This window comes from Rhizophagus irregularis, chromosome 8, assembly GCF_026210795.1.
Source record: "Rhizophagus irregularis chromosome 8, complete sequence".
Lineage (NCBI taxonomy): Eukaryota > Fungi > Glomeromycota > Glomeromycetes > Glomerales > Glomeraceae > Rhizophagus > Rhizophagus irregularis.
The window spans coordinates 1241241-1262017 of NC_089436.1; the positions used below are offsets into that span (position 1 = coordinate 1241241).

At 30.2% G+C, this 20777-nt stretch overlaps 4 protein-coding genes across 5 annotated transcripts; 3 read left to right on the top strand and 1 right to left on the bottom strand.

Moving 5' to 3' along the window:
* Positions 1 to 2136: 2136 nt before the first annotated feature.
* On the top strand, positions 2137 to 4050 carry OCT59_028157 (uncharacterized protein; the record flags this gene model as incomplete). The annotated part of the gene is made up of 2 exons (XM_025313160.2): positions 2137 to 2715; positions 2826 to 4050. The coding sequence occupies 2 exons, from the start codon at positions 2137 to 2139 to the stop codon at positions 3642 to 3644; spliced, it is 1398 nt and encodes a 465-aa protein (XP_025187939.2). The 3' UTR covers positions 3645 to 4050.
* Positions 4051 to 6493: 2443 nt separating this feature from the next.
* On the bottom strand, positions 6494 to 7943 carry OCT59_028158 (uncharacterized protein; the record flags this gene model as incomplete). The annotated part of the gene is made up of 8 exons (XM_066147108.1): positions 6494 to 6536; positions 6610 to 6642; positions 6695 to 6716; positions 6792 to 6822; positions 6894 to 7019; positions 7111 to 7136; positions 7205 to 7248; positions 7936 to 7943. The coding sequence occupies 8 exons, from the start codon at positions 7941 to 7943 to the stop codon at positions 6494 to 6496; spliced, it is 333 nt and encodes a 110-aa protein (XP_065993855.1).
* A 1141-nt stretch (positions 7944 to 9084) lies between these two features.
* OCT59_028159 (uncharacterized protein) lies at positions 9085 to 11860 on the top strand (the record flags this gene model as incomplete). 2 transcript variants are annotated; one of them, XM_066147109.1, is made up of 3 exons in its annotated part: positions 9085 to 9985; positions 10361 to 11490; positions 11846 to 11860. In XM_066147109.1, the coding sequence occupies 3 exons, from the start codon at positions 9085 to 9087 to the stop codon at positions 11858 to 11860; spliced, it is 2046 nt and encodes a 681-aa protein (XP_065993856.1). The 2 variants fall into 2 exon arrangements, with proteins under 2 accessions (XP_065993856.1, XP_065993857.1); XM_066147110.1 differs by lacking the exons at positions 10361 to 11490; positions 11846 to 11860 and having other exon boundaries at positions 9085 to 9729; positions 9813 to 9890.
* A 725-nt stretch (positions 11861 to 12585) lies between these two features.
* Positions 12586 to 13527, top strand: OCT59_028160 (uncharacterized protein; the record flags this gene model as incomplete). Its single annotated transcript, XM_066147111.1, has 2 exons — positions 12586 to 12739; positions 12905 to 13527. 2 exons carry the CDS (start codon positions 12586 to 12588, stop codon positions 13525 to 13527), a joined length of 777 nt encoding a protein of 258 aa, XP_065993858.1.
* Between the last annotated feature and the right edge of the window lie 7250 nt (positions 13528 to 20777).

The following is a 20777-nucleotide window of genomic DNA, read 5'->3' on the forward strand; positions in this document are numbered from 1 at the left end:
TCGGAATGCATTGCACGTTCCTTGGCGTTCACGGATTTAGCTCACTTGATGATCGGAGTGTCGATCATTTTGGCGTTAATTTTGGCCAAAATGATCGAAATTCGATCAAGTGAGTCGTGTAGATCATTCCTTTTTTGATAATTCCAGGCGGCATTACGAAATTTTGGCCCTGAAAAGATACATAGAGCTAATAGTGTATGCGTGGGTCCCGATATCAAATATTTGGAATATTACCAAATTTCGGTATGCTTAAGCAGGATAACAAATTATTTTTTTTTTCCTCGAAAGCGGATACTCTAAATCTTGTGGATACAAAATCAAATTACGTGCAACATATACTATAAAACACATGTTTCTTAACTATGCAGATAATAAATTGGCATTTGTGTACAGCATTAATAATTTTAGCTTGATTCGTCTGTAATCCCCTGTCGCACTAAGTGTCACCCATGATCACCTCATACTAATTTTTAAAAATTGCGAGTGATTAGCTGAGTTTGTAAATGACCGGGAATCTTCGTTTACTTATTTCCCGGGCCCCATATAGATAGCCGGGAAATTACTACTTTTAGTTTACAGCTGATTTCATAATGTACGGGACACTTAACAAATTTTAAAGAACTCGGAAGTATTCGGTAAAGCTTGATATATAAAATAAAAATTATACGCTAATTTTGGAGTACTATTCCGAGAATGGTGGTATAATTTTATCCTATTGTGAGCTTTACCGAATATTTCCGAGTTCTTTAAAATTTGCTAAGTGTCCCGTACATTATGAAATCAGCCGTAAAATAGTTAATGAGTGACACGCTCCAGGGGATTACCCATTTTTTTCATGGGAAGGGGGAAAAACCCTATTATTCCCCCATGAAATAAATAATACTAATATTTAAGTTTATTATGTATCTAATAAAATTCTTTTTCTGGAATTTCCCGAAACCTTTATAAATTAAATTAAGGTTGTTCATAGAACACAGAAAAATACGACATATAAGGTTTACGCAATTCACTGATAACAATTAATGCTCCGAAGTATTATCCTTAAGTAAAATTCAATAATATAATTTTGACATACTTTATTTTTTCACCTTTTTGATAAAAACACAAAAAACAGCCACGTAAAATTCCCAAAAATTCGAAACATTAATTTTAACTCAATTGTGTTATGTAAACAAAAAAAAATAAATAAATAAATAAATAATAAATAATTGCCTTTCGTGCTAGCTTGTAATGTAACAGTTGAAAAATCAAAAGAAAAAATTATAATTTCGTATCTCGCTTATCGCTATTTCCGAGACGCGTGTAATAAATTTTTAAAATTTTGTGCTGCGATAAATTTACACGACATCTTAGATACAATATTCTTTTTTTTCTCGCTGCTCATGTAATGTGATGCGAATTTCTGTGAAACTTCAAGATATCAAGATGGCGATGATTATCAAAAAAAAAAAATAGATTGATATAATAAATTAAAAACGTTTCGAATTTTAAGTGCTTTTGCTACCTAAAAAATGGTAAACATAAAGTATTAAATAAACAATAAAGAACAAGAATTAATCATAAGCTAAATAATTTTAGTTACGTATTTTCGGAAAATCTTTTATTTTTGACAACTGAAATAGTCGAATTTGGAAATCTTTGGAAATTGATTAATCATTAATTGCGTTATTGTTTAAAAAACCTTGTTCATTCAATATTCACATGTAAAAATGCGATCAAAATGCGATTACCTCGTGGCATTCTTGACGTTAAAAAAATGTTGCTATTTCACATGGTTTCATGGGCATTATTCCTAAAGATAGTTTTTTCGTAGTTAAAGTAGTTAATGTAAAATATTTTCAGAGGCAATTACGTAATTTCGCATTTATACATTATGTATTAAGATTATCCCAATTACAGGTTTCAGAAATTTCGCCAGAACTCATGCACTTATATGTCATGCAAGAAGCAAATCTCGTTGCAATGTTACACCTTTAAAGATTTTTTTTATTATTATTACATACACCCTTTAGATTTATTTGTCATAATTATAGAAATCTTATTTAAACTGCGATAAAAAACAATATGAAATACAGACTTATTGTACTCAAATAAACTAATCAAACTTTTTTTTTTCTGCTAACATATCTAATATAAATGCTTTATGATAGAATGTCGCGGCTTCCAGAGCCCCCCTTTTATTATTTTTTTTTCGGAGAAAAAAAAATAATAAAAGCAAATTTTCCAAAAAAGCAAATAAAAGAAAAAGCAAATAAGCTGGAGGTCGTGCGTTTGTCAGACCCGGCCTCCGGGTCTCGGGATTTCGCTATAAATAGTGCAAATAATAAAGCTCTATCATATGGGAATTGTCCAGATTGTAGAAGTCAACGAACTTCCGCTGCATGGTGTAAAATTTGCGATATTTCAAATTTGAAAGGAAAATTTTATAGTTGGACCAGCGGAAACTCTATGATAGATGAATTCATTCAGTATACTCAATTAAATGCAAATGACAGTACGGACTACCTTGAGTGGATTGATTTTAATCAATTCGATTTAGTTGAGAATACTAATAAACGAGGTGCTTCTAGCTCAATTTATTCTGCAATATGGATGGAAGGCCCAAGTTGGAATCTGGACGAAGAAGCTGAAGTATGGACTCGTAATGGTCCAATTAAAGTCATCCTAAAGCGATTAGATAATTCCCAGAACATAAATCAAGAGTTCGTAAATCAAGTAAGTATGTAAATAAAAACGCCAAATGGCTGAAAATTTTTATTATTGGTCAAACTTAATTATAAATCTAATTGGCATAATTTGGGCTAAAAATTTGTTTAACCAAAAAGTTATATAGATATTATAAATGTTTACAAAGTGGATCACTTGCAGATTATTTTGGCATGACTAAAGATCCGACATCGTGTTACATGTTCGTTATGAGATATTATGAAAATGGAAATTTATATTCGTATCTTGACGAATCCATGGGAGTCCTTTGCTGGAGAGATATCGTAGATATGTTATGGGCAATATCAGCTGGTCTTAATTTTATTCATGAACGTGATCTCATTCATGGAAATTTGCACGGAGGGAATATACTAGTTGAGAACGAAATGGATTCAATAGATACTAAAATTGCAGACACGGGAATACACGGTCATGTTGACAAACAAACATCTTATAAACAAATTTACGGAGTTATACCTTTCGTTGCTCCTGAAATATTTAATGGGTATACATTAACTAAAGAGTCTGACATATATAGCTTCGGCATGATCATGTGGATGTTATCAGCTGGTGTACGCCCTTATTGTGATAGACCTCATGATTCACAACTTATACAAGAGATTTGTTCAGGAACCAGACCGAATATAGTCAGTGGAACTCCGCCTGTTTTCGCTAGATTAATGTTACAATGTTTAGATGCTGATTCATCCAATAGACCAACAGCATCTCAACTTTACGAATGCTTAGGAAATTGGGTCACGGCAATATGCGACGATCCTGATCCATCCGAATTATCAAATCAATTTGACATTGCTGAAGAAATTAAATTTTCAAATTTAGAACAATTACATTTTAACATTTTACCATGTCATGAAAAAGCTATATACTACAGTCGACCATTAAATTTTTCGGAACCTTTTCTATATGGAAAAATGTAAAAAGAGATCGTTTATCGTATCGCAAATTCGTTTATCATTCATCTTTTGCATGAATACAAATACTGTCGTTAGTAAAATTACGGTAAGAGAAAATTGGCCTTTATCGAAAATACCTTTATTTCCGTTTAACGCCGGTTCGTTATACCGGAAATTCCTTTCCTTTGTTCCTCCGAATTTCGTTTTATTCGTTTATTTTTTCGTTCGTGAAATATCACAAAATCACAAACTAAAATCGTAATATTAATATTAACATTTATGGTAAATTCTCTTCGGGTGTTGTTATGTAATTAATTATGTATTCCACACAATTTTTTAAGAATTTTCAACAAAAATTAATTAAGATTAATTTGACAACTTTTCGTTCACGCCGAATAAAAATCAAAATTTAAATCTATTTTTAACTGAAAATGGAAAAGTTCCGCGTTTTACTAAAAACTATATCAATTTACTCATTTTTATCAAGAGTATCAATCTATGCTAAATTGTATGAATATACGTCAAAATAAAAACGTGGGAATATTATCTGTGATACAATAACATAATCTGTTTATTTTATATCTTCAAAAGACAATGTTATCTTAGCCCATATTGTTATCATTGATAATATTGAATGAACTATCTTGCTTTATTGTTTTAATAAAAATAGATTAAAGTTTCGATTATCTGTTAATCTTTACTATTTTTAAATACTTAAAAAGTTTAACGTTTTTTATATATTCATAGTATCATAGTATCAATCAAAGTTATAATTAAGAGGTGTTCTTAATATATAATATATATTTAGCATAATATTTAATAATATCAATATGATGAATAAGATGATGAGATAATAATGCGCGTAATTTTATAGATATGATGTTAAATGATGTTAAATGATGATACAGCCGTTTGGCCTTTTTATATTTCCGTTAAGCATATTTTAATCATATACGTACTAAAACTTTAATGGCTACATTAAATGTGCATAATCGATAAGAATAGATTTTCATGTGTAAATAATGTAGGAGTTATCTACTTATATTATATTATTTATATTATATCTGATATTATTTATATTATATAATCATTTTGTTTATATAGTTGTTCACTACAACTAATCTTAATTTAACATTGACAGGTTATGTTAGTATATGTAGTACAAACTTCAGGGGTTATCTGATATGCATAACAAGCTAATGTCGTCTAAATTGTAGTAAAGTGTAAATTATCCAATCATTGATCATCATACTATTGTTTTCTGTCGTTTCGTTTGTTTAAAATTCTTGTTTACAAAATAAGCGACTCCAAGCTATTTTTTTTAAAAAAAAAGAAATTCATCATAACTGTTATAATATTAAGGCATGATGCACAGAAGAGGAAATAGTCGGCCAAACAAAATACGAATCATTAACATGTCCTTAAACGGCATATTCGTTAAAATAATTCACTATATTTACGTACTTTGGCTAGAAAATTGTCAAATGTGCCTTACAAAGTTGTGAGAAGGCGGCTAAAGGAGCTTGGCTATAAAATTGGGACACCAATGCTTACAGTATTTCAAAGCAAAACGTATCGAATGGTATAAAAATCATTTAATTAACCGTGAGAGAATTACGTTGAAACAGCGTTTCAGTTATTTAGGAAAACAATTAAATATTTATATAAGGATTTTAGATCAACTGAAAATCGACAAAAAAATCTTGACATGGAGTGTATTTTTTTTTTAATGTAACAACATGTTTGCTTCGTTTTATACAAATGACAGATGCAAAATTTTATGTTGAATTCTGTAGTAGTTTGAAGAATGATTGGGAGAAGATGGAAATTTCAATAAGACAACAACTAGCTACGAGTCGGCTTGCAAAAAAAATTTTTCAAGAAAATGTTTGTTTCAGATCTTTTCGTCAAACATAACGTAGAAAAAGATTATATGATTAAAGGGTAGGAGAAACTTCTTAAAGAGTTTTTTGGTTAAACTCGATCAATGAGAAAACGATATCACTCATATCAGCTTAATTGAGAGAAATGGTAAAGGATTCCTATTAATTTATTAAATATTATATTAGTAAAAAGCTCTGTTTTAAGCTTTCGAATAATCAGAATTAATTCATTATTGACGAGTCAATTTTTTTTGTTTCACACTATCTGTATATTATTTTATAGATAAGAATTTATTTAGTTCGTTTAAGCAATGTTAATTTTTATAGGTTTAAAAGCCATTATAAACATCAAGAAAAAAAGAAACTATCTAATAATAAAAGAACTAAAACAGAATTAAAAGGAAATATCTATTAAATCTATATTTTCAAAAAGTACTAATATATCCTTATGAGATTGTCATGCACCTAAGAAATTAGAAGAGGTCCATCGGATATGAGCAGTTTGGTCCAAACGAGGATTAATTTTATAATATGGAGTGTGCTTTCTGGCGTGCGAAATGTGCCTTGGTCAATTGTGTTGGCTTGAGCGTGATTGAGAGATCCCGGTTATCTATCGTGTGACGAGCGGTAAATTTAATGATAGTTGCGTTTTTTTCGTTTATTAACTCCAATTGATTTTCCCCAACGTTTGAAATGATGAAATAATTGTAATATCAATGGAGTACGCGTACGTTCTTGTCCAATGTAATTGTAAAAATAGACGTGAGTTCTACTGGGATCAAATTGAAGATTAATAGAAATCAAGAATGTGCTTGAGTCAACGGTAAGTGTAACCGGAGAATAAATCTAATTTGTTGACACGTTCAACTAAGTCAAAAGTAAGAGTATTTGAAGCGTTATCAATTAATAAATTAGCTAGAATGGTTGGCGTGTTTAAGTAAAATATCTCGGATTGACGCTTGATGTTTGAGGCATAGTAGTGTATAATGTTTATCCATTTCTCAGTGAACTGCCAGTCTCTGAGTCGAAGTCCCTACAAAAAACAAGAAAAAAAGTTTAAAAAAACTTTCATTTTCAAGTTTCAATTTTTTTTTTCGAAATTTAACTGGATTCCGGTACTCATATTGGAGTTGATTTCCCTACAAAAAAAAAACAAAAAAAAGTTAAAAAATGTATTTTCTAGAAACTTACCTGTACAACACATTCAGGTCGTCTAAAAAAAAAGAAAAAAAAAGAAATTAGTAACCTTTAAAGATATAATAAAGAAATTAAAAAACAATACACTCACCAAAATCCTGCGTCCATAAGAGCCATACTGCCTAAAAACGGAAAAACGAATTGTTATTAAAGTTCATTAAAAAAAATAATAAAATGAAAATAAAGACAAAACCTTCGTTTTTACTTGCCGATCCAAAGAGACTTCTGGCCGCCTAAAAAAAAATGAAATGTTGGTGGTGAACGTTTCATTAGAGAAATTAAAGAGAAGTTTGTTTTCCACCAAATTTCTAAGCATCTTCTGGCCATTTAAATGAAAGAAAATGAAACGTTAGTGAACATTTCACAAAAAGAATTAAAATAAAGAAAAGAAAAAACTAAAATTTCCTTACCAAAATCCCATATTTGAAAGAACCACCTGAAAAAAAAAGAGAACGAACTATTAGCTGTTTGTAACAATTAAAGAAAAAAAACTGAAAAACTTACCAAGATTTTGCGTCCCAGATTGAAAGAGAGAATGAAAGAACTGCCTAAAAAATATAAAATATTCAGATTTTTAAAAGAAAGACGAAGGCGAAGGAAAGGGAAAAGGGAAAGGAAAGAGGAAGCGAAAAGGAAAGGGGAACGAGAGAAAAAAGTTTTTTTAAAAAAAGATCAGATAATAGATAGGATTATCTGTATCTGGTATGTGTAACAAAAAAATAATAATACACAAACAGAATATTACTAATTGAGATTGAATAATTTTAATTTTGGCTGAATATAGGCCAAATTGCTAAAAGGTCGAATATTCTTATTTTGACTAGTAGGGTAAAGAAAGGGAAGAAAAGGACCCAGAAATATATATATAGGGGTCAGGTGATGAAAAAATTTTTTACTATGAGCTGTACGCATTTTTTCAGGGCCGGAATTATGATAATGTCAGTCGGTTACTATAATAGGAAATAATATTCTGACTGGAATTATCAAAAATTATCTAAAAAAGGAAAGATTTTCATGATTTTTTAGTTCAAAATACGCAAACTCAAACCTGACCCTTTTATATATATTTCTGGGTCCTGGAAGAAAGGGAGACAGAAAAAAAAGTAAAAGGAAGAAGGAAGATGAAAAAAAAGAAGAATTGAATTAAAGTTTCTTTGACTTCATGCATTTAAAGCTTAAAATTCGCATATCAAAAAATCACGTGATTTGTGGCGTAGTTTGATTTGGAGATTTACTCAAGCATATCCTACAAAAATGGCATTCAAAACAATTTGCACACACTTTCAAATGTAACACAATTGTAAAGTGATCACGTGTTAGTGTATATAGAATAGGAGCATCCTTATCCTGGGCCACGGTCCAGATGCTTATCCTGGACCAGCAAATCTAATTGGATGAGATTGTTTTGTGTAACATTTGTCTTGGAAAAAAAAACAATTCGCGTTTTTTTTAAAAAAAAAGTTACGAAATGCCTTTTTTTAAAGCATTTAATACTACCGTTTTAAAGTAATATGTTATTTAAAATTTGTATTTTGGTATGCATTTTATTAAACTTTATTAATAAATAAGTAAAATTGCATATATAACTTTATAAAAAAGGTCTTTACATTATTTTTTACTGTAATTTTATTATTAAAATTATTTTAACGTTAATATCAAAACAAAAGTACAAAGTAATAGTATTATATTAGCTTTAAAAGTTTTGTTATAAATGTGTAATTTACAACCTTTTTTGAACAACTTTGCTTAACCCCAAAACTTAAAAAAAAAACACTTGATTTCCAGAATAATATCAATATATCATAAAACTCTTCAAAAAGAAAATAAAAAACATTTAGTATTATCATAAAACTACAATAAATACAATTAAAATTAAAATATACAAACTGAAATGAAATATGAAATACTAAGTACCAACATACCACAAAAAAGAATAGAGAAAGAGTGAAAGATAGAAAGAGTAAGAGATAAAATAAATTATGCCGGAGTTATGTAATAAAAGGGCTGATTAGCCAATCAAAAGTTGACTGGTCCAGAATAAGCATCTGGACCGGTGGATCAGGTTAAGGATGGCCATAGAATAGGATTAACATTTATTCATACATATACATGTGATAAAGCAATGGGATCTCTTCGAGAAGACATTAATCGAACTCAAAGAGGATATTATACCACAAAAATCTATCAACTCAAACACATCATCAAACCCAGATTTGCCCCTTGAATTACGACAGATGAATAATCACGTGATTCTTTTATATCAAGTGAAACAGTTCTTAAATTTGAAACATATCAAAATCCGTTTTAAATTAAATTTCACACCCACATTAACAACTATACACAACATTCCACAATATATATGAGACACCTATTACGAAGGATGGATGAAATACCTCCCTCGCCTTAAAGTCTTATTAGACTTCAACAATTTATCAATTATTTTACCATCAACTGTCACTCCTGATAATTTTGTATCAACAAAGGATGAAATTTACCGATTATATCATACAATGAAGACCGCTTACAAATCTGTGTATGATAAATATCTTTCAGACAAAATAAGTTCTTATGTTATAGAACGTAATGACAACTTACAACATGATCAAACCAAAATGATTAATTCCATTTTAAATCGTAAACCACGTCGCATTGTGCTTGATAGACTTTCATTTGTTGACGACAAAGGTGACTATATATTTACTAACAACCCAGAAATTATAGAAAAAGAAGCCGTCAAACATTTCCAACATCAAGCGGGGCCTCCAAATGAAAAGGATATTAGGAATTTAGATTCCCTACCACAAGATTGGAAAGATCATTATGATCCTACTTTACAGAACATCAAAGAAGAATGGTGGAATAATTTAGTTGAACCGATCACTTTAATGGACCTTTCCTCCATTTTCAAAAAATTGAATAACAACAAAGCACCAGGTCCTTCCAAAATCACATACGAAGACATCATACATTTATATGAGGATACTTTAAAGATCCTCGTTACAATATTTAACGCCTGTATAACACTTAAAGTGATTCCAGATAACTGGAAACACGCTTTACTTTTTCTGATACTAAAACCACACGATTGGAATTGCAAATTAACCAATACAAGGCCTATCACTCTCTTGGAAACCCCCAGGAAATTATTAGTCAACATTATTTCAACAAGGTTAAACCATACGCTTTCTAAACACCCAATTTTACAATTTAACAATAAAGCGGGCGTCTTGGGGCAATCAACTTTAGAATCACTCATGATTATACAACATCTAATAGAACACGCTCGTATTAAGAAAAAACCCATCTGGATCGTATTACAAGATTTATCAAAAGCATACGATCGCGTTGATTTACGATTATTGAAGTTGGCGCTAGAACGTCTAAAAATTCCTGATATAATCACTACTTTTTTTCTTAATTTGTTCACAGACAGATATAATGAAATCATAACCACGAATGGTTTGTTGCCATCTTATACAGTTCTCCAAGGCATCGACCAAGGTGAAGTTATTTCACCACTCCTATGGAACATATATTACGATCCGATATTTCATCGTATCAATCAATTGACCCATTTGCATTACTCTACCTTTGCGACACAAAAGAAAAATTGTCAACACAAAGATAATGATATCATTCATACTTTTGATATCTCTGTAGTGGGCTATTTAGACGACACTACGTGGTTTGGCTCTTCACAATCACAAATTGAAGAAAAATTATCAATAGCCAATTCCTTTTACGATCTTAATAATATTAAAGTTAATATGGACAAATATAAAATTTTAACAAATGACCGCTCCATCAAACAATCGAATATCATCCTTACAATCAACAACCGACCATATGAAGCGCCCATCACGTTTCGCAATAAAGGCGAACGTATTTTAGGCTTATATATCAATGCATTAGATAAACACACACAAATGATACAAAAGGGCAAACAAATAGTGATGGCTCATTACAATATTATGAAAAACAAAAAATTGACACATCACCATATACAATATATTATTAACAAAATAGTTATACCAAAATTGGAATATATTTTCCAACATACGATCCTTAATTTAAAACAATGTCAGTCTTTAATGGGACCATTAAAAAGATTATTCAAACAACGTTTGAACCTTCCGTCGAATACGGCGGATAATATTATTTATAATCATATGTTTCAATCTATTAATAATTTTTTTGATATACAAATGAAATCACAACTTAACATTTTAGGTGCACTTTTTAATACACCGGTTCTTCGAGAAATAGCGATTCAGAAAGTATACAACACGCTGTCAGAGATCTGGTATCCTACTATTCCGTCCAACATTAACACATATATAGACCATATCGCAAAGCCTACCTACCTAACTAAAGCGTTAGGTTTGCTTAATCATTATGGATTTTCAATTAATTTCACATTTGATATTAACATTTTAGGAGGTAATACCCCTATACGAGATTATATGTCAGATCTTTCTATCGCTGACATCCAATCTCTAAAAGCCAAAAATATTATTTATATGGATCAAGTCGTTTCATCAGATGGAAATTACTTACTTTCATGGCCTGATGTAAAAAGAAATAATAACAACAATTACAGCGGTCCAATCTCGGCGTGGTATAAGAAATTAACGGACAATTATGTACTTAGTAATAATTTACGTTTAATCCACCCTCTTAACGATGTTGTGTGCGACATTAGTAGAACACACAAATCCCCTCCAACTATGCCAGCTATTACGACACCTAAATCACAATGGTCAATACATTGGAATAATGTACAAAAACAAGTAATTTTTGGTAAAACTTTATCACAAGACACAGATCATTCAACTTCTATTTCTTATTTACAACATTTTATACCCCAACAAACCCATTATGATAATAATTTAACACCTAAAAAACAACTACTTGGACTTGTTGCGTGCAAGGGCTGCCTCTTACACTCCTATTATCCACACGACACTCGTCCAACATGCGTTATTGCAATAAGAACACAAAAATTATTGTTGTTTAATATTTTTAAAAAATCCTCTTCTGAATATAAATCGCTTTTAGAATTTTATAATCATCAAATTTTCGTCGTAGCTACGAAACCTTTCCATACTCTTAGACATATTGCGTATGAACATTTTACAAAAATAGATAAATCTCCTTTAAATAATCCTTCACAACGTCCTTTGGACGTTACTCTTACACCATATACTTCTTTACCTTCGAATAATATAGATAACCATATTGACCACGCTTTAATTTGTCACCCAGATCTTAAAATAGAATTAAAATCTTGTGCCAAAAAACTAGAATTAGAAAATTTATTAACATTTTATACAGATGGTTCCGTCCAGCATATTGGTACAACCCATAGTATTAGTGGATATGGATGGACCCAGGTTCAACCTTTTATACCGCGAGTCAATTTCAAAGGATCTACTGTCTTTTTCCCTTCCTCTTCCAAAAGTGAAAGTATGGGTATACTCACGGCACTTATTGTATCTCCTTTTAATTATAGAATCAATATTTACACTGATTCAGCCAACTGTATTAATATTTTTAACACGCGCATGCAATCAGGCATTGTTAGTCCACGACAAAAATTGAAGCAACCAAATTTTTTAGTATGGGATTTAATTTTTCTCTTAATTAGTGAAAAACACCTTTTGGTCACCTTACATAAAGTTTCCGACCATAGTAACAACCCTTATAATGATGAAGCAGACCTACTAGCAAAAGCTGGTGCTCATATTATTGAGCCTATTATTGTTAATCATAAATTTTTTTCTAAACAGAGCTTAGGTTTTATTTCTTGGAATCGCTTACATGTTGTTGATCGCAACGTTAGAAAATAGGCGGATAATGTTATTCAACCTTTAATATTCAATTCGATGGTCAATAATAAAGCACTATCTCCTATCAAGCAACAAATTATAGATGGTGATATAGATTGGACTTTCACCAAAGAATGGTTAAATTCTAATGATCAGGATGCTCCGTGTAGCACCAAACTTTCTAAACAACAAGGAAACAGAATTAAAAAATGTAATTTCATATATCCAACGATTGATATATAACAACATAATTACCCTCGTCTATACCCTCTTGGCAGTATACCATATATTGAATGCGCTAATGCTCACGATGATAATATACACATGGGCTTGTGCAAGGAACACTCAAGTCAAATCAATAGTATATTAATACAAGCTGCTCATGATTTACATGAACTTATTATAACGAATACCAAAGATGAAAATTTTGATTTGGATGATACTATACGTAGTTCTTCTCTTTTTAATGCGACCTTTGATGGTGTTTTACCACAATCACATCCAGGATATTTACTTATACACCATTTGGTCCCGAGTGACCTCACAAAAATTTTTTATATTTATATTAAAGATAAAAAATTACGATTTTCTTTATTTTTGAAATTTTTTTCGACCTTGATGTCTTCAATTGATATACTTATTTGGACACGTCGTACTTCCTTAATTAAACAATGGGAAAGTACTCTATTCATTACCAAAAACAAAAAGAGATTTTATAGACAACGACAAAAGAAAAGAGCTCCTCCTCCTCCTGCTCCAGACGTTTCTGCTCACAATTCATCTCCACGTCGACACTATAACCATCGACACGTTGCCACAACTCCTTATTATAGGGACGGTGGCTTTTATAATAATCACGCCCATATTCGCTGGACGACAAGTAATTATCTACATTCAGGATATTGGACTACTTATAGGGATAATATAGGGTTCAATAATATAGATTTATTTTCTATTTTACAAAATAGTTTTCTTAAATATGTCTTTGACATTAGATAGTTTATTTTTATTTTTTTACGGTTTTGTTAGTGCTATTAGGCGGGTGTTCTTGGGAAAGTTCTTGGTTCTGACTCGTGTTCACCTATATCCATAAAGGACAGAATTCGTCACGCTTCGGGGTGGCTTGACGTGTAGTGATAGAATTACTTATAGACTCATTTTATGTTGTCCGCGTAATTGAATCTACCGTTTCGCTTTTCTGTTTTCTAAAAATAAAAAATAAAATATACATGTGATAAAGTGTATGCAAATTGTTTAAATGCACAAAAATGTAAAAAAAAAAGAACCAAATTCCTAAAAAACATAACAATTCCGCAGTAAAAATAAAAATTTTTTACTCAAGTTTTTTATCTATATATATATATATATATGGAAAATAGTAGAAAAATACAAATAGCCAAAAATAAGATTCCTATTGGATCAGGCGATAAATCTGAATTTTTTAGAAATACCCGTTGTCTACGACAACGGTTAATATGTATTAAAATGGCATAATTCCGGCCAGAATTAAAAGATCTGCAAAGAATTTCCTTTTTGGGAAATTTGAGCAACACAATTTTTTTAATTTCTCTGAAAAGTAACAGAAGATAAAATTTCCTTTTTTGGAAATCCGCGTAACTGTAAATTTCCTTTTATGGAATTCTGTGTAACCCAAAATTTCAGTTTTTTGCCAGAAATAAAATTTCCCTTTTTTGGTCTTGTGTAACAGTAGCGACGAATAGGAGTAGGGTTACACAATTCAAATGACTTATTTATATGGTTAATCTAAACATAACGCCCACGTGATTGCAGTGTTTTTTAATATATAAGATAAGATATAAGATATATAGATATATATATACTGTATATTACTTTTTTTTTTTTTTTTTTAAACGTTTAACTTTATTAATAACATGATGATCGCTGAAACAGTGCATCATGTTCGTTACGACGATGCATCTGCTAATAAAGTATCTATCTACAAAAACACAAACAAAACAAAAACATACAACAAGAAACACTAAAACTAAACTCAATAAAACAAAAGAACATGTAAAATTTAACACTAGCTATTTTTACGCCTGGTTTGACAAATTTTTAACCAAGAGTTTGCGCCAATGTTAAACTTCATCGAACTCCCCACATATAGATACTTTATTAATAACAACCTCCTTCCTTACGCATTTCACACTTCTCAAAAGAAAAACAAAATGACAAAAACTACTCTGATTCAAAACCAAACTAAAACGTCTTCCTAACACCCTATCTAATCTGACTCACTCTTTCAAAACATACAAGCAGTCACCGCAGAGTTGGCTAGACCCCACAATGAAACGTTCATCTTCCCAAAAAGAGCATTTTCCCCCGTAGAGTTGGCTAGGCCCCGCAGTGGAGCGTCCTTCTTCCCGAAAAGCGTGTTCTCCATAGTTACCTTTTACCTTTCCCATTCTCCATAGTTCCCTTTTCCATTCACATGACTTGCCTAACGTTAGCTTTTTGTATTTCTTTGAACAAAACAAGTGTTTGTCTACATTTATTTACATTGCTACCGTCCAAGTCAAAACTAGAATCATCATCTCTTCTCTCACGTGATTACTGCAGATATGGCTGATCTCTTCCTCGGCTAAATTTGTTGCCGCAATTTGTTCCCAAGTAAATCACCTCATTTCCTTGCAATCCAATTGGTTTCTCACTGAATCTTCTGTTACTACTTTTATATCCATCCACGTGCTAAAATTTTTGCTGCGCCGACGAAAAATTTTGCGATGAAAAATTCCCAAGAAACCAATATTTCCAAGAGCTATCCAAAAACTTCTTCAATATCCAAAGGCCTACTTCTTTTTATTTTTCCAAGCCTCTATTATCGCCCACTGGCAAAATTTTATTTGGAGCAACACCCAGCCCTCCTTGGCATTTTTGGATCATTACCATTAAGTTGACAGTGAGAAATAAATTTTTGGTTGAAAAAATTTGAGACCTTCTAGCAAACTTCGTCTAAACTCCATATCAAAATGCTCAGAAAAGACTGAATATACAGTTGGTGATGTTGAAATGCGTAAATTAATAAATTTCCATAAGCACTTTTGAACTCTTCTGCCATTTTTTCGTCCTGAAATTTTTGGTCCGAATGATCAGCGGGAAGAGTTCCCTCCTCATTTTTTGATATACTGTATATTACCACTTTATGCAGTATTGTAAAAGTCTATATACTTTATTCTTTACCAACCAAGATATAGAAGTTTAACATAATATATTACATGCTAATTTTAGTCTAAAGGATACAGATATAAACAGTTGAAAAAAAGGGCTCTGCATTATGAAATATCTTCAGAAAGTTTTACATTTTTTCTTCATATTGCTATGTGTCCTGCTATAGATGGTTTTGATATGACAAAAACTACTTTACAGACATAATGAAGGTGAGAAGCACTAGATGATCATATGGTAAAACTATCAGAAAAATCAAGCAAAAAGTTTAAAAAAAATAAAAAAAAAAAAGTCTAAAAAACCCCAATGTGATTCTATAATTACTTCTGATGTAGATTCAGATGAAATTGATGAAATAATGAAAACATTTGATGATGACAATCATTCTTCTGAAGATCAAGATTTTAATATGAATTAGCTGATTATGAAAGCCTCTGAATCTCAATCATATATCAATTTTTCTGATATGGAAATCACACCAATTGAAATAATTGTATAATCAGAAATTGCTAAGCTTCAGTTGCAGGCTAAATAAATACTGGAGAAAGTACAACCAATTTGACAAAGTCTTTGAATAAAAATAAGAAGTCAAATAAAAATCTCATTAATTAAGTTATTACAGGTAGTGTTCCACATAGATTGAATCAAATCGAATTTAGTTAGGTTTGGAATTGATTCAATTTGAATCAAATTTGAATCAAATTGAATCTAAACTTGATCAAATCATTCAAATCTAATTTGTGATTTGATTTAATTTGATTTGATTTGATTCAAACTTGATTTAAATCCAATTTGAATAATTTGAATTAATTTGATTTGATTTGAAATTTGATTCAATTTGATTTGATTCAATCTGAATTTGATTTGAATTTAATTTAAATAATTCAAATTAATTCAATTTGATTTAGTAATTTGACTCAAATTTGATTTGAATTTGATTTGGATTTGATTCAGATTTGATTTGTGAATCAAAAATTATTAAATCAAATCAAATCCAAATCAATTTAATTTGACCAAATCTTTTGCAGAACACTAAATTTACAAGTCATATATCAGCCAATAATGATATATTGCGAGTCAGAGACATATTGGTATATGATATCCCAGTATTCTGAATAGCAGAACATATTTTGCAACAGTTAACTCTGTAAGAAAAACCTATTTTAATTCAAATGAAATAACAAAGAAAATATCAGATGGTTCGTTTGAAGATAGAATTAAATACCTTCATTTAGTTCACACGGCAGTTCAAAGTTAATGAAAACCCAGCGTAAATAACAGATTTAGGGGGATACCAGTAAGATAGTTTCCAGCAAGGTGGACTTTCAAAGAATGAAAACAATGTGAGAAATTCTAAGCTATGATTAGAAAAATTTTAGATTTTATGACACTAGCAGCCTTATGGATAAATCATCATCCACACACTTTCATTTCTACAATTAAAGGATTGAAAAATTTTAAAATCATTCAAACAGTTCAGGGTAAACATAAACTTATTGGTTATTTTGAAAATGGGTTGATATATAGAACGCATTAGATAATCAATTCATTTGGGATCAGCTATCTTAGAATTGATATGAACCTCTGATGTAACTGACAAAGTCATGTGATAAATGATATCAACAAGAACCAATGAACTTCAGGAAGTCAATCAACTAACAAAAATTAACAGAATTCTAAGAATTCAAAAAAGAAACCAGAAGAGATAAAGTCTGACAAGCTGAAAAAGCATAAGAAAAACAAGTCCCATAAAGCATTGTGATCTAAAGTCTTGGTGGAAATTATAGATGTTTTGCGTAAATTAATCTAATTTAGTTAACTTAATTCGTGATCCGTCTCCAAACCAGTGAAATCTACTAATACATTTTGGGAAATTATTTTGCTAATTAATTTAGTGGGAAATTCAGATAAGAGCAATAGATATAGCACACAGGAAATGTGAAATGAACTTACAAATTATTAGAGAAAAGTAGTTTAGAAGAACTGCAAAATTACTAGATACACCACTCAATATAGTACGACCTGTGTTTAATAGAAATAAATAATTTTAATACTTTTTTTTTGTTTTTTCTTATTTATAACCTTTAAATAAATTATTTACCAGCAAATAAATAACATTTTAATAAAAAAATATCAATTTTGTGATTGTCACACCTCTTGTATTGAATAATTATGGCATTTTTAAAGGCCGGAATCCAGCGTCGCTAAAGAAAAAATTTTTTAACTAATCGTTCAATGTAAAAATTTTTGATGGATCCTGATTCCCTCGGTTTTAAGCAATTGGTTACACTATTTTTCAGCCGGGTTGTAATACAAATTTGGCTGGTTACTTTTTAGGCAATATCGCCAATTTGTATAATAACGTAGCCTTAAATGGCAAGTATATGTTGATCAAACTTGTGATATTAATATTTGACGATGCAAATTTATCATTCAATATACCCAGAACATTATTATATAACACTTAAAAAAAAAAAAATTCTGCGCGAATCAGCTCAAAAGCCATTTAAGTTATAATTAATTTGTAAAACTAGTTCCCCGAAATTTATTAGTAGTTTTCACTGGTTCGGAGACGGATCACGAATTAAGTTTTAGAATATGCAAATTATTATTTTTTTTATTTTCCCCTTCCCTATTTGATTAATTAGCATAGTTCTAATTTTTTGAATACTCTCGTTCAAAGAGTAGGTCCTATATGGGATGAAGCCTGAGATCTATACAATATTAGTTTTTTCTAATATGTAAATACCTTTTACTTTTATTTGTAATAGACTTAGTTTACTAGCTACTTTTTAAGAAATTAAATAAATAAATAAATAAATAATCCTACAAAAATGTCATGAAAAAATTACGTGACTGTTTTTGTCACATACGTCACACCCTTCCTTATTTCCATTTTTCATAAGTATTTGGGGACTGAATTTTTTTCGAGATGTAAAATCCTATTTGTCACTCATTATTTGTCACATAGTTAATTTATTAATTTCTTAATGCTGGCCGTTTCATGACATTTTTGTAGGGTACGCTGGGGTAGTTGATTTTGGAAATTAGCACTTTTTTGGCCGACTATGAATACAAATATCTCAGGATCTAATTATCCATTTTTTGCGATTTTAGGCTTGTATAGAAGCACTGATCGCAAACTAGGTAACTATAGAGTTTCGTATAGAATAGGCAGATTGTTCATGAGTTATTGCATCTCAAATTTCATAGACTAATTTTTAAGATAAAGTAATGAATATAGTATACTTAGTGTAATGCTTTATGTAATGCTTTATTTGATGTAAATTTAATATGAATATTGTAATAATATTTGATATGCTTAATATAATATTAACATATATATTAAAATGACTAATTAATTAATTTAATTTAAAATGAAAAAATCAATAATTATGTAATGTATGACAAATATTCTTTTGTAATGAAATATATTAATATTATGAGTTAGCCATGTAAAATACTGCGTCAATAACCATATTGTTATGTATGATTAAGGTTGCTTGTCTAAACCTCTTCAAAATCCTTCGATTAGTTACTATAGATTTATTATAGTTTTGGCAGAGTTTCGGCAGTTTCAGCATTTATAATAAGTTTCGGCAGTTTCATCTTTCTCCAAAGTTTCGCCAGTTTTTTAATATAACTTTAATATAGTTTCGGCAGAATTTCGCTTTTCGGCGAAATGCCATCTTGCCTAAACCCCTAGGTTTCGGCAAGCAACCTTATGCATGATATCTTCACAACCATATCAAAATCCATGATAATAATATAATAAAAGAATTGTAACCCTATAAAAAAGAAAATTCAGAATTTGTCCTGAAAAGTATGGAAAATGTCCAGAAATTTTCCGTGCATCCGGAAAATATTTGGAAACAGTCATATTTTGGAACATTTTCTGGACGCTCAATTCTGGACAAATTCTGGACAAATTCTGGAGTGTCAAGAAAATGTCTGGAATTTGTACATCTGGAAAGTGTTCCAAAACATGACTGTTTCCGAAAATTTCTGGATATTTTCCATACTTTTCAGGACAAATTCTGAATTTTCTTTTTTTATAGGGTAATATACTATCAAAAAAACATATATTGATAGTAAAGTAATATCTATAGGTATTATTATAAAAGTTTATATCGAGATTTTATTAGCGAACATTACGATTATGCATGCATATATGAACTCAATATTAATAACAATATAGAAATCATAATTAATTATTTACTTTATAATTAGTGGCCAGTTTGGACGGTCCTTTAAAATTTTGCCATACAACAGCAGTATTGTTCTGATCCACAACATGGTAATTATAACAATTAAGTCAATTAACGGTTAATGAACGTATATTGTATTACGTAAAATCTTAACCGTTTATGCTACTAGTACTATATTAATTTTTTTTTCATGGCTAAAGCTTTACTAGCCTTTCAACTGCATTTGAATGTTTTGAAGGTAACTCTATTTTTACTTTTTATTCTTTTATATGTTTATAATAATACTTAAACTATCAGAATTTAACAAATTTATTAAATTTAATCCTAATTTTTTAAATTGCGTTTCATTTTATTTAAGTGTGAAAAAAATCAATATATTACGAAGAATAAAGGGGTATCAAATCAAGCATATTGATTGATATTTCTTAGCATTATTACACAAATATTATTGGTTAGGACATTTGCCGGACAGATTTGGCCGGAGTTATGCAGAGTTATGCACGAACACGTGATCAAACGGCCAGCGTTACTGTAGAACAAATAGACCTGATAGCACCTCGTTTATTATTATTATTGTTTATTATTAAGTGCTCTCAAGTCTCAACTAATCAACATTAATACACTCATCGGTATTAATCATTTGATTTTGTTGAATACCATGATATTAGTTCAATTATGAAATCTTCCTTTCAAATTTGTCTCGTAACTAGGGGTTAGATAAATAAACGGGGGCCAACTCATAGGCAGTGATGTGCTCTTGGAATATTGGAAGCACTATTGGAAGCACCTTTGGAAAGATTGGAAGCATAATTTTCTAATAAAACCATTTGGATTGGAAGCTTCCAACCAAATTTT